We start from the raw sequence: 15,148 nt of genomic DNA, 5'->3' as shown, positions 1-15,148 counted from the left end.
AAGGGTGAGTGAGGGTACTCGCCCTAAGAAAGCATTCTCCAACAGATAACGTTTTTCTGAAAGAGTATTTTCCTTAAGCACAGAAATGCCATATGTTTCAGAGAGTACACCTAACCCAAAGCTAGTGATTTTTGGCTTGTGGAAAATCTGCTTAGTTATAGTTAATGTCAAAATGGAAATACACCTGAGCTTCTTCCAGGCAAAGAACAGGTAGTTCTTTCATATCTAATGCACACTCTTCCCGGTACTTTTACTTCAGCCGTTTCTATCAATCTGATGTGCTTCTTTAGTGATTGCAACATTCCTTGCTGGAATGCTCCTATCACCTATTGCAGCTTCCTTCACGAGAGCATGCGGTTGGGGGCCCAACTGTAAATTTCTGAGATAGAGGAGAATTGACAGTGAGAACTCCTAAAAGCTAATGTAAAAAAAATCTTGGAGAAAGCTACTCTAAGTAAGAGGAGTTGCTAGACCTGTCAGCCTTAGGGTGGCCTTCCCACAAACATTTTGGCTTACTCCTCCATTTTTGCTGACCTCGTTTTTGTTGTTAGGACTCTGTGCACTTTACCACTGCTGACCACTGCTAAAGTGCATGTGCTCACTCCTTAAAACATGGTAACATTGGCTTAACCCTAAATTGGCACATATTTAATTTACTTTTAAGTCCCTAGTAAAGTGGTACTACCTTTACCCAGGGACTTTAAATTAAATGCTACTGGTGGGCCTGTGGCACTGATTCTGGCACCCACTTAGGTAGCCCCTTAAACATGTCTCAGGCCTGCCATTGCAGCATTTGTGTGCAGTACTAAACTGCCATTTTGACCCAGCAAAATAAACCTTTTCCCTCCCTCTTTTGTGATACACTACATCACAACAATTTAATAATTCCATGTCAAACGTACTCTAGCCGTTGGACTTCATAAACAGCAACCTTTAACTGGGGCTATCACTTTTGATCTGTGGAGTTCCAAATTTCGTATCATTAAAATGACTATGGCTCTCATTGAGGTTTTGGTGGGGGATAGATACACCCTCAAAAACCTGCCCTATGTCCGATCCACTAAATTTGCAGTTCCACCATTCTATTTACTAATCTGCCAGCAGAAATCTTTGACCGACAGCCCTTTAGATATTGGGTCATTATTCTAAATACTTAATATCTTTTGCCCTATTTTGGGCAGAGGTTCCAACATAACTTTTTCCTGTTTGTGATTGCCAGGAAAGCAATCGCTTTTGAACAGGAAAGCAAAGAAATGACCGCCACGTGCTGAGAGAATGCTCCCTGCTTGTCAATGACATTTATGTTTTGTTTTTCAATAAGAAACTCCTCCTTTTGATTTTTTTCTGTATTGATGCAATAAACAAGTCGGCCACTCAGCAAACATTTAGTGCCTTCAACTGAGCAGTCGCCACAGGCTCAGCTGAAGGGACGTGGCGGAATTCACAACAGCAAACCCTACTCTAAATAAGGGCCTACATTTCCTCCATTTTCAATCAAGGCACAGATCTCTCACTGAAGAATGAAGACCTTTTCCATCTCTGCAGTAAATTTGTATGGAGATAAACGTTTGAAGGTCTGCAAGAAAATAAATGCTATTTTAACAAAGGGTGTGTATTTTGCCCTGCAAGAGATTTTCGGTGAGGTTCATGGTGTCTGTTTATACATTGTCTGTTCTAACCAACAGACCCTTAATTACCCAATGCTTTTTGCAGGTAGACTTGATGAATTTGGACATCTCTAAGCTTAGTACATTGATGATTCTACCACATGTAGTTAGTCCCAAACAGTACTGACTGTTGTTCAGCCTTCTCTCCAATCTTCTGTCCAATCCAGTTTATGTCTCAGTTTCCTGGGCTGTATGTGTCAACAGTAATGGTGCACTCAGGCACTTCAAAGTGCTTTGCTGTAGGTATTTTTGTACTTTTGATGAAAGGGCTCTTAATGGAAAGGCAGCAGTGTTCTAGTTACAGATTATTCACACAAGGGCCACAATAGTTCCAGGTAGAACCATACATCCATTGTATATGTTGTTGATTTAATGGGACCAGAATCATAAAATCCTTTGCTAACATAAAAGTCACTTAGGCGAGTAAAAAAGTGAATTTGTAGTCTGGTATGCCTCACATCGATTAACAGATTCAAGATTTGTGTATAAGCCTTCTTAATGTTATTTCGTCTGCTTGCACAGATAGGACTTTGGGTCCTATCTGTGTTGGGTGTGTTTGTGCTGACTAAGGCATTTGTTCTTTCTATGCTGCTTTTGTGGTTTTTCATAAAAGCAACACTTTGAAATTATGTTACTGTAATTGTGTGAAGAGAGGCTACAGTGCACCAAGTTTTCAACATGTTAACTATGCAGGTGGTGTTGGGCCTGGCCCTTTCTGCAGGGTCACCCCCAAACTTTTTGCCTTCACCCTGCATTTTTTGGCTGAATTAATTTTTTCTGACCGAAGGACTCTGTGCCCCTTTACCACTGTTAACCAGTGCTAAAATGCTTGCGCTCACTCCCCTGAACAAGGGTTAAATCTGGTTTGTACCTGATTGGCATATTTCATTTACTTATACATCCCTTGTAGAATGGTATACCATACAACTGGGCCTGTAAATTAAATGCTACTAGTGGGCCTGCAGCACGTATTGTGCCACACTTAAGTAGGTCCTTAAAACATGTCCCAGGTATGCCATTGAAGCCCGGATACCGTTTAAAACTGTCAATTCTACTTGCCACTATAACCCCCATTGCCAAGCATTAAACTTCCCTTTTATTACATTTGTGTTACCCTTAAGGTAGGCCCTCGGTAGCCTATAGGGCAAGATGCATTATAATTAAAAGCTTGGACAAGTACTATCAAGTTTTATATATCCTGGTAGTGAGAGACTCCAAAATGTGTTTTTCACTACAATGAGGCCTACCCATACCATAGGATAACATTGGGTTGCCTTATTACACTTAGTAAGTTATCTTTTGATTGGAGACGAACAAGCATTTCCTGTTTGGTAACTGTGAAATTGGAAATAAAATCCTATTTAATAGTAAAATTGGATTTGAAATAATTTTGAAAATGCCACTTTTAGAAAGTTTGCATTCTCCTTACCTTAGCATTTTGATGTTTGCAGCCTTTCCTAGGTCACATGTCTGGGTGTAACTGGCAGTTCAACTTTGTAAATTCCTCCCAGAAACTCACACAATAGAGAGATTAGGTGTGCTTCAATGGGCCGTCTGCTGGCAGGATGGGATGGAGCTGGGTACAGCCCCACTTGTAACTGAATAGGCTGCGCTTTGCCTTCACACAAAGGGCTTGTCACCACTGCATTGTTCCTGCAGCCAGCTCGGAGCCAGGGCAGGGAGTCAGGAAATTCCAAGTCCTTCAAAGGGAATTCCCTGGAAACTTATACTTCACAGAAGGTACCAGGTATAAAAATAGAGCCTGCAGACCCACTCTTAAGTTCCTTTTCTGAACCTGCAGAAGAACTCTCAGATCACTGAGTGCTGCTGTGGCCTGCTGTGTACTTCACAAGACTGCTTTGTTGCACCTGCAAGGACTGTTTTGATGCCTGGAGCCTGCTTTGAATGTTTGAGCCCTACATCTCCCCCTGAACCCAGGACTACCAGAGTGATTCTAAGGGCTAGTTTGCTGGCCTCCTTTTAAGAGCCACAGGACAAAACAGGCTCCCACCGTCTTGAACCTGAACCTCAACCAACCTGAGTGAGTCCTGAACCCTCAGGTGTTGTCCCTCCAGTATTGGACCGTTGGTTGTGGTGCTAAAGGTGCCCAGATAGCCAAAATCCAAACCTGGGACTTGGAAAAGTTTTGGCTAATAACTGCTCTGAGAACTGAGGGAAGACTAGGACCAACCTGCTCGTCGATCTGCCAAGGCGCCTTGCCGGTCGGCCTGACCTCGCGACTGCTATATTCTTCTCTGCAGCAGCAAATTTTGTTCAGCTGTCCTTCGCCAAAAGGGTATCTGACCTCCTGGAATTGTCTTCGGCTACAGCTGTTTGTCTTATCCCGCTGGAGATTTTCGACTTCCAAAAAAGTGTCAAAGTAGAAATCTTTACTCTGCCTTTGGACAGCGGCTTCCCGACGATGAAGCTCCCTCCTTGGACACCACCTGCAGCCTTGCCCTACTGTATTTTAGAGCTCTCAGATTTTTTTGGGGCAAAATTCTTCTACATCCAAAGGCAAGCGCTGCCCAGGCTCAATCCAGTTCTTGTATCCAACCTGCGCTTCATTACGGTTGGCATATTTTTCAACCTTAACCCAGTCTCATGTGACCAGACGTCCACAATTGGCGCTTTGATCTTTTAGGCATTCGTTTTTACTAAAAACTTTGAAATTTCATAACTCCGTTTCTAATGATTAGATTTGTGTCATTTTGGTGTCAAATAATTTATTACACTTTTCTCTATTTTTCTAAATTTGAATGAGATGTTTCTTGGATTGTATTTTCACTATAATTCAGTTTGTGAGCTGGATAAATACTTTACTGATTGCCTCTAAGTTAAGCCTGGTTGCTTTTTGTTCCAAGCTATCTAGGGTTAAGTGCAGATTAACTTAGTGACTTTTTGTTACCCTGCTGGCACTGTGGCTGTTGCTTGACCAAGGCCCAAACCTCAGTCAACTAACAACCTAATTTCTCACAGAAATAGTTAGAGATTGACTGCCTAGTGGTAGTTCAACACCATAATAATATATTCCTGGTGTTCTGGTACTAAATTGCAACAATTGTGTGCCCTTTGTGCCATGTCCTGGTAGTGAAAAACTCCTACTACAAGGCCTACCTCTCCTATAACATTGGGTTACCTTATTACTTGAAATAAGTGATAACTTTCAATTGGGATCAGATAGGAATGTTGAGTTTGGGGTCGAAAGAATTGTAATTAGAAGTGCTCTTCATTGACAAAATCGGATTTTCTGTCACCATCGTGAAAATTCCACTTTTAGAAAGAGGGTATGTTCCTTAGGGTGGTCTTCCCCCCGGACATTTTGCCTTTGGCCTCTCATTTTTGCTGATTCGTTTTGTTGGCCTTAGCACTGTGAGCACTTTACCAGTGCTAAAGTGTATGTGCTTCTCCCCTAAACATGATGACATTGGTTTTAACCTGATTGGCATATTTGATGTACTAGTAAGTCCCTTGTAAAGTGCTAAACCATATACCCAGAGGATGGCACTGATTGTGCCACCCACAGAAGTAGTCTTTCAAACCTGTCTCAGGCCTTCCACAGCAGTGCCTGTTTGTGCAGTTTACTACCACTTCACCTTGCCAAGCCTTAAACTCCCCTTTTATTATATATGTCACCCCTAAGGTAGGCTTTTAGTAACCTTCAGGGCATGGTGCCATGTAAGTAAAAGGTAGGGCATGTACTTGTATGTTTTGCAGTTCCTGATGGTGCTAAACAGCCTATTTCGATTTTTACTACTGTGAGGCCTACCCCTCTCATAGGCCAGTACTGGGAATTCCTTAATGTAATTCCTGATCTCAGTGGAGTAGCTTTTTCATGTTTCATATGTTTGGAATGGTAATGATAAGTCCTCCTTACTGATGAAGTTGGATTTAACATTACTGTTTTAGAAATGCTACTTTTAGAAAGTGAAAGACACACAATTGCAGTTCGGGCTGGACTGTTCCCATGAGGCGCAGGGTCAAGACTGATTTGCATATGGCTGGATTCAATTTGGAAAGGCATGGTGAGCCAAAAAACGATGGATTTAGGCCCAGATTTCTGTACTGGGGTGAATGTATGGCATTGTTCTGCATTCTGTCCCTCAGTTATTCTTTTTGCATTTGTCACCCCAAGTGGGGTGGGTATGCCTAGACGTGGGTCCAGTGCTCTCCATGCCACTGGAGTCAAGCTATCCTGGTTGATGAGGGGTGAAACCCCAAAACTGGTCCTAGGATGCTTGTTTCCTATCAAGGGAGGACCTGGCCTGGATGTTTGGGCTGGATTGTTCCCATGAGGCACAGGGTCAAGACTGATTTGCATATGGCTGGGTTCAAATAGGAATGGCATGGTGAGCAAAAAAATGATGGATGTAGGCCCAGATCTCTGTACTGGGGTGAATGTATGAAATTGTTCTGCATTCTGTCCATCAGTTGTTCTTTTTGCTTTTGAAAGAGGGCATTTCTCTGTACTTACGGCTCTTTGTACATGAGAGCCTGTCTCCAATACATGTCTTGGTTGGGTGACAGCTGCACTTTGTGCATTCCTTCTAGACGGCCACAAACACCGGAAGGTGAGGCTCATCTGCATTGTGAGCACCCCTCTGCATCCATCTGCATTCTGATAGGTCTTCCTGGGTACTAAGGAATGGGAGGGGATGACACACTTCAATAGGTAATGCCCTGCCCACACACAAAGCACTGATTTACCCCCCACAGGTAGCCTGGCAGATAGAAGTGGGCTGAAAGGGATCCTTGTGCACGTCAGCAAATTGCTTTGAAGTCACCCCTACATCAAATACACTTTTGGGTATAAGTACTGGATCTCAGACCCCGTGAAATCTGACACTTCTGAATCTTGAACTGAACCTCTGTCACAAGATGTTATGCTGTGCTGCTTAAAGGATTCAACGGGACTGCTTTTCTGGAAGGACTGTTTTTCTGCTTGTTGCCCTGCTGCCTGCTGATCCCTGACTCTGCTGAAGGAGAGCTGGACTCTGCCTTCCCTCCAAGTGGTCTCCAAGGACTTGGTGGCTTGCCTCCTGTTTTCTGAAGTCTCAGAGACACAAAAAACTTCCTACAATTCTGCTGGACTCTGCCATCCATGATTCCTACCCTTGCATGAGGTGCCCTCTCCAAGTTCTGGGCCACAGAAGTGAATTCTGCAGCTGTTTCCTTCAAAACCGACGCATCGTCACCACTGCACCGATCGGAACCAACGCATCGCCCTTCGACACCCAAGCAGAGATTGTTCTGCTACAGCAGTTCTAAATTCCGGGTGGCCCGATAACTATGCTCTGTGCGGCATGATGACAATGCATTGCCTTCACTCAGCAAAGCTCGACTACGACGCAACTGTGTGGAAAAGATCAATGCATCGAGTCCTCGGCATCGATGCTTTGCCCCATCCAAGGTACCTTTTCTGCCTGTGTCCTGTAGTCGACCTGCCCTCCATTGCAGTTGGCCTGAACTTTGGATTTGCTCCAGTCCCTCGCAACCTCAAGTAAGCTTTTGACTGCTAGTGACTTCTAAGCACTATTTTTGCATTTAACCTTTAAAAAATAATATCTTGACTTCTACTGATTGGATTTTGATTGTTTTGGTCTCATTTTGCAGAGATAAATATTATCTATTTTTCTAAATCTGTGTGGAGTCTTTTTGTGGTGTATTTGTTGTGTTACTGTGTGCGTGTGTTACACAAATACTTTACACATTGTCTCTTTAGATAACCCTGACAGCTCTGTGCCAAGCTACCAGAGGGTAAGCACATGTTATCTTTTAGTGTGTATCTAGCTAACCCTGACTAGAGTGGTGGTTCCTGCCTGGTCTGGGTGCATACCTCTGCCAAACTAAGATCCCATTTCTAACAGGGTATTTTCTTGCACTAACCATTTAGTGCTGACAGCCTGTTCCTGGATCACAAGATTAGGTGTAGCTGACAATTGGTCTTTGTATATTGCGCCCAGACAATGAGACAAAGGGAAGGTAGGCGTTGGCAGGAAGAGTCACTCTGAGCTGACACTTGCACATCACAAAGGCCTTGCCTGAGTACTCTCATCAAGGTGTTGACGCAGGTCTTTTGTGACCCCAAACAAGCTAGGGCCAGGACAGAGAGGCAGGAAATTACAGACACCTCAGGGGAGGGTGGAACCCTCCAGAACCCTCTCCTACTTCAAAGTGGGCACCAGGTATAAATATTGGACCCTTAGACCCAACTCTTCAGTACACATCTGGACCTTTGGGGAAATTCAGAAGGAGGACTGCTGTGCTGCTCATCAATAAGGACTGCCATTCTGCTGTCCTGATGCCTGCTGCCTGAGTGAAGGGCTGAACCGGCCACTTGAACCAAGGACCATCAGAGTGACTCCAAGGGCTAGTTGTCAGGCCTTCTGACCAGAGCCATAGGTTCTAATCACCTTAAACCAGCACCTAGAGTCTGTCTGTTGTGAGTTCTACCCTCTCAAGTAGTGCAGCCCTAGTCCTGAAGTACGGGATCCTTGGAATTGGGCCTAAAGGTGCTCTGCCAGCCCAGCGGTGGTCCCAGCGGAACTGACGCAGTGAGATGCATTTCCTCCCAAAACTCTGCAACCAACCAGCAGCATGACATATTTTACCAAAAAAACTTTGCAACAGAACTGCTGCGCGACGCATCCCAAACACAGTAATTTTGCTTTGAAAGCCCCGCAGCTTCTTCGGAACCACCTGCTGCGAAATGCATCTTCAACGCAGGACTTTGCATTGCAAGCCCCTCATAGACTGCATTCTCTATGACGATGCAGGACCTCGCTTCGAAGCCTCACAGCTTCCCGGATTTGCTAAGCAAAGCATCGCCACACCAGGAATTCATATTGCTTTGGCTGCATAAAGCATCCTCGAAGCAGGACATCACAACACTACGCAACCAGGATTAAAGACACTTTGTTCAGTAACCCCAACTAGGCCCTTGTAGGTCTCTGTAGCTGGCCTGCGCTCCATCACAATCGGCCTGAACTTGTGACTTTGTCCCAGTCCGGCACGTCCAGATATCCAGAGTTGGCGCTTTGTGCCTTTTGATGCTAGATTCACTTAAATCATTGAATTTGCAAATCTCCAGTTCTGCCGATTGGATTTTTGTTGTTTTGGCCTTAAATTATTTATTCAATTTTACTCTTTATATTTGTAAATGTGCACAACTGCAAAAAGAATGAATTTGGCAAGTGTGTGAAGAACTCTAAATTCGCCCCATTCAAGTATGATAAATGATATGTATGCAGCCCTACCGGTGTCTAACTTTCCTAAAACTCTCAAAGATAATCAACAAACACAGGCATTCCTCATGTTTAGTACACATTTCCACTCTTTGTGATCCTTTTTTTATGAAAAAAAAAAATATTTAAAATGACTCTTGCTACGTCTTCCAGTGACATCATGAACTTTTATGTGTAAATTCGAAGAGAAAATGTGGATTTCCTTAACGAAAACTTCATAATGACAGCTCCCGTGGCTGCATTTTGTAGTGAAAACCATTGACAAAGGGTTCTGAAGGGTTGGCAGAAGGGTGTAGATGACCAGTTACACCTATAATTTACAGTCTTATGAAGTCACAGTCATTGCAGAGAGCGCTATAGACAACGTAGGTATCATTTTTATCAATATTATTAGAGTCAATATTTTTCAAAGAACACCACCATTTTCTTTGCTCACCATAACATTGGAGCTATTTACCATTATACAAAGAGTAGAAAACAAGCTGTACAACACCTGGTGTTTTATGATTGTAAAAACAACTGCTTGAATGTCTTTGTTCGACACCTTTAAATGAACTACTCTCAATTACAGCAATGTCCCTTGTGCTTTCAGAGTACGAAATGGAGCGGTCCTTCTTCCTGCGGATGAAATGCGTGCTGGCTAAAAGGAATGCAGGACTGACCTGCAGCGGCTACAAGGTCAGAAGAGTTTATTGCTACATTCATTCAATCTGCCGCATCTTCTTTTTGGGAAGGCGGGGCAGAAACAGTGCCGGCTCAAGACGCTGACATTCTAAGGCATTGATGGGTGTGGTTTACTGTAGGGCAAATGCTGTTAAAAAGCAGAAGGCTGCTCTCCAGATAGGATGGACACGCCAGGAAAGGGTTGATAGGAGACAGGGAAAATGAGCCTATGATTTGTTGAGATCCAATCCATAGCAATGCGCTCACATTGCAAACTATGAGAGATTTCTGCCCTTTTCCTGTGGGAGGAGAACAGTGGCAAAGACAGGTACTGCACGTCTTCCCAGGTGCCTTCCCAGCTAGGGCCAAGCTGCCCCGGATTCGGCTGTCGCTGAATTGGGAGCACAAGATCTGTGGTAAGTCTGCAGCGTGGGAGTTTTTCAAACAGGGACCTCGAGTGCTATAAGGCGGTGGAGCCTCAGGGTGAGATTCCAAGTGAGAATGAAGACTAAGCAGGGAGATCGGAATAACCCGGAAGTTATAGATTCCCTCAATACTCCCTAAAATATATATAGGTTCTACACACAATACCCTGTAACACCCCTTTTGGAAGTTAATGGTGCCCCTAGTATCCGTTACGTCAAGAGAATAACTATAGGCACTTCGTAATTTGGTCAAAGAAGTGCCATGCCTTCAGAGGGTGACGTCCAACCCTCTACAGAGGGTGCCATCCAACCCTCTCCAGAGGCTGGCATCCAACACTCTCCAGAGGATCCAACCCTCTCCATAGGCTGGCATCCAACACTCTCCAGAGGATCCAACCCTCTCCAGAGGCTGGCATTCAACACTTTCCAGAGGCTGGCATCCAACACTCTCCAGAGGCTGGCATCCAACACTTTCCAGAGGCTGACATCCAACACTCTCCAGAGGCTGCCATACAACCCTCTCCAGAGGCTGCCATCCACCCGTCTCCAGAGGCTGGCATCCAACGCTCTCCAGAGGCTGGCATCCAACGCTCTCCAGAGGCTGGCATCCAACGCTCTCCAGAGGCTACCATTCAACACTCTTCAGAGGCTGACATCCAACGCTCTACAGAGGCTGGCATCCAACACTCTCCAGAGGCTGGCATCCAACGCTCTTCAGAGGCTGCCATCCAATGCTTTTCAGAGGCTGGCATCCAACGATCTCCAGAGGCTGGCATCCAACCCTCTCCAGAGGTTGGCATCCAACCCTCTCCAGAGGCTGGCTTCCAATGCTCTCCAGTGGCTGGCTTCCAACGCTCGCTAGAGGCTGGCATCCAGGTTGCTTCAGAGGCTGGCTTCCAACCATCTCCAGAGGCCGGTATCCAACGCTCTACAGAGGCTAGCATCTACAAGCGTATGTACATCAATGGTTTACATGCTAACAGGCCACAATTCAAAGATATCATGCAAAATATATACCAACCATAATCTGAACTGCACTATATTGCTCTTTAACCTGCATTCTCTAGGTCAATCTAGTTCCATCAAGGGGTACAAAAGTAAGTATATATGTGGCCGTATAGATGGGAAGGAGACTGCACTTAATTTTATACAGTGACGGTGGAACTAGAGGTGTGAAGGTGCTGCAGCGTCCCATACACCCTTGAACGAGTTGGGCCCCCGCCCCTCCCCCACGGACTTTGTCTGGGCCCCTTTGGTATACTCACTCTTTAAGTAGCAGTTTGACCCTTACAGTGAAGTGATGTTGATGGTCTGCACTCCCATTCTGCGATTGTTGCTGCCCCATTGCTCGCAGTTGCGTCGCATCATCTTCGGCTGCATGTCCTGTTTCGCAGTCTGCGGCCTGTAGGAAGGGCAGCAAGCGAGCACCAATGCTGCGCTCTCATTTGTAGCCTGACCAGTCACACAGAACAGACTACCTGGCTTGCACCAGCTGCTCTGTCATGGTTTGGATCCCCTGATTCACAGCAGCTTCACGATGGGGCTTGCTTATGTTAGCAATTTCAACCTCCACGTTCCACCAAAAAAGACCCCATTTGTATTCACACACCAAATTGTAACCCTAGATCATGTAATTAAGTTAATAGCACACAGCGAGGAGGTACTTTACTCTACCCTTGTTGGGGATCACCAGGTCCATGTCATTATGTTCACCAGGTGGATGCTCCTCTGCTGGGCTGAGTGATATCTGTGGATGGAAGGCACTGACATACAAATGTAGGGCTGTGTGAAAGAGACGTGCTTATCCACAACTACCCCTGCCTGTGTCAGCTTTGGCAGCATTTTCCATCTGGAGAGAAGGCTTTCAGCACAGGGGAGGAGCACCCTTGTAGCAAGAGTGATGAAATGGAGTTATGTCCTCCATTGGCATCAGGGTGAAGTATCTACTCTGTGAATCTACTATCACCAAGGGACACCCCCGCCCGCCCGGATCTCGCACCTGTGGCTCATGCCTTTCTTTGGCAGCCTGAGACAAAGGCCATGCCAGCAGACTTGCCGTCTTAAAGGATTCTGCTCTGCATCTTGCTACATCTTCCTGAATAGAAAGACTTTAGTCCTAAGGACCACACAGAGGCCTAGCTACACATAAGAGTAGGTAACCTACGGGGTCTATTCTCTTCTTGTGATCATCTCCCCTCTTGTCTACATTCTCCATCTACTCTAGAAAGGTCAGTTTCCCTGAATGTTTCTCGCATGAAGCTCAGTCGCCCCCACACAGGTACACAGTCTCCATAGGTAGAATAGCCGAAGGGCCAGACGAGTGCTCAAGAACTAAAGCAGCAGCGACTGTATAACAGCTCTGGCAGTAACCGGACCTTAGTTTTTCTTTGAGGTAAGACTCTGGTTTTTCTGTTCTGGTGACTGAAAAACATATCCTTTTTTAATGACCACAAGAGAGCCCCCTTGTGTTTGTTTACAATAGTGGCCCTCTTAGGATCTCATTTGAGTGGCCTAGCATTTGGATGTGTAAATGCCACCATGGCAAATACTGACACCACACAGTGTAGTATTTCCCAGGTGCTGTACTACTTCCACAGACCAAGTATTTCTGCTCGGAATGAGGGAAATCCTGATGTATCAGAGTTTGCCTTTTCTGCTCAGAATGAGGAATATCCTGCTGCCCTGGGGTTAGCTTTTTCTGGTGAGAATGAGGGATATCCAGCTGTGCTGGAGTTTGTGTTTTCTGCTCTGAATGAGGGTATCCTTCTGTACTGGAGTTTGCGTTTTCTGCTCGTAATGAGGGTATCCTTCTGTACTGGAGTTTGCGTTTTCTGCTCGTAATGAGGGTATCCTTCTGTACTGGAGTTTGCGTTTTTTGCTCGTAATGCGGGTATCCTTCTGTACTGGAGTTTGCCTTTTCTGCTCGGAATGAGAGATATAGTGCTGTACTGGAGTTTGCTTTTTCTGCTGAGAAGGAGGGATATCCTGTTGTAGCGGAGTTTACTTTTTGTGCTTGGAATGAGGGATATCCTGCTGTACTGGAGTTTACTTTTTATGCTGAGACTGAGGGATTTCCTGCTGTACCGTACTTTGCTTTTTCTGCTGAGAATGAGGGTATCCTGCTGTTCTGGAGTTTGCTTATTCTGCTCAGAATGAGGAATATCCAGCTGTACTGGAGTTTGCTTTTTCTGATGAGAATGAGGGATAACCTGCTGTACTGGAGTTTGCTTTTTCTGCTGAGAATGAGGGATATCCTGCTGTACTGGAGTGTGCTTTTTCTGCTGAGAATGAGGGATAACCTGCTGTACCGTACTTTGCTTTTTCTGCTGGGACTGGGGGATAACCTGCTGTACTGGAGTTTGCTTTTTCTGCTGAGAATGAGGGATATCGAGCTGTGCTGGAGTTTGTGTTTTCTGCTCGGAATGAGGGTATCCTGCTGTACTGGAGTTTGCATTTTCTGCTCGTAATGCGGGTATCCTTCTGTACTGGAGTTTGCCTTTTCTGCTCGGAATGAGAGATGTAGTGCTGTACTGGAGTTTGCTTTTTCTGCTGAGAAGGAGGGATATCCTGTTGTAGCGGAGTTTACTTTTTGTGTGTTGGAATGAGGGATATCCTGCTGTACTGGAGTTTACTTTTTATGCTGAGACTGAGGGATTTCCTGCTGTACCGTACTTTGCTTTTTCTGCTGAGAATGAGGGTATCCTGCTGTTCTGGAGTTTGCTTATTCTGCTCAGAATGAGGAATATCCAGCTGTACTGGAGTTTGCTTTTTCTGATGAGAATGAGGGATAACCTGCTGTACTGGAGTTTGCTTTTTCTGCTGAGAATGAGGGATATCCTGCTGTACTGGAGTGTGCTTTTTCTGCTGAGAATGAGGGATAACCTGCTGTACCGTACTTTGCTTTTTCTGCTGGGACTGGGGGATAACCTGCTGTACTGGAGTTTGCTTTTTCTGCTGAGAATGAGGGATATCGAGCTGTGCTGGAGTTTGTGTTTTCTGCTCGGAATGAGGGTATCCTGCTGTACTGGAGTTTGCGTTTTCTGCCTGTAATGAGGGTATCCTCCTGTACTGGAGTTTGCGTTTTCTGCTCGTAATGAGGGTATCCTTCTGTACTGGAGTTTGCATTTTCTGCTCGTAATGCGGGTATCCTTCTGTACTGGAGTTTGCCTTTTCTGCTCGGAATGAGAGATGTAGTGCTGTACTGGAGTTTGCTTTTTCTGCTGAGAAGGAGGGATATCCTGTTGTAGCGGAGTTTAATTTTGTGCTTGGAATGAGGGATATCCTGCTGTACTGGAGTGTGCTTTTTCTGCTGAGAGTGAGGGATATCCTACTGTACTGGAGTTTGCTTTTTCTGCTGAGAATGAGGGATATCTTGCTGTACTGGAGTGTGCTTTTCTGCTCGGAATGAGGGATATCTTGCAATACTGGTGTTTACTTTTTCTGCTACGATTGAGGGATATCCAGCTGTACTGGAGTTTGCTTGTTCTGCTCAGATTGAGGGATATCCAGCTGTACTGGAGTTTGCTTTTTCTGCAGAGAATGAGGGATATCCTGCTGTACTGGAATTTGCTTTTTCTGCTGAGAATGAGGGATATCTTGCTGTACTGGAGTTTTCTTTTTCTGCTGAGAATGAGGGATATCTTGCTGTACTGGAGTTTGCTTTTCTGCTCGGAATGAGGGATATCTTGCAATACTGGTGTTTACTTTTTCTGCTCAGATTGAGGGATATCCAGCTGTACTGGAGTTTGCTTTTTTTGCTCGGAATGAGGGATATCCATCTGTACTGGAGTTTGCATGTTCTGCTACGGTCGTTAGTACAGCCGATCAGTGCATATTTTCCGTTTTTGTGACCAGTGCTCCCCATGCAAATTATGCTAAGAATTTCATGTAAAAATTTGCACAGGGAAATATCTTGAAACCCTTGGAAGTGAGTGCAAACTCTGCTTGTGCCCGATCCCGGCATTGTCCCGACATTCTGAGTATGTAGGGACTTGAAGTTTAGCAAGATCACCGCCTAAGAAGGGAATCTGTGCAGTCTGATGCTCTGCAGACGAAGTTTAGTAAAGACTAGAAAACACTGTCATTTGGTTGCTGTATTTGGAATTCCTATATTGTGCTATCTCAGAAGACTACAAGTATCTCACTCATT

The 15,148-nt window shown here is 45.0% G+C and overlaps 1 protein-coding gene across 2 annotated transcripts in view; it reads left to right on the top strand.

The window, feature by feature from the left end:
* SIM2 (SIM bHLH transcription factor 2) overlaps window positions 1–15,148 on the top strand; it is a 484,182-nt gene that overhangs the window by 342,371 nt on the left and 126,663 nt on the right. For both annotated transcript variants that reach the window (XM_085621287.1, XM_085621288.1), the window contains exon 5: window positions 9,504–9,589. In XM_085621287.1, coding sequence (XP_085477413.1) covers window positions 9,504–9,589 — 86 coding nt within the window. The remainder of the gene's footprint in view (window positions 1–9,503; window positions 9,590–15,148) is intronic.

Source organism: Triturus cristatus, chromosome 8 (assembly GCF_964204655.1).
Source record: "Triturus cristatus chromosome 8, aTriCri1.1, whole genome shotgun sequence".
Taxonomy (NCBI): domain Eukaryota; kingdom Metazoa; phylum Chordata; class Amphibia; order Caudata; family Salamandridae; genus Triturus; species Triturus cristatus.
The sequence above is the reverse complement of the archived record's forward strand: the minus strand, read 5'-3'. Positions and strand labels throughout refer to the sequence as shown.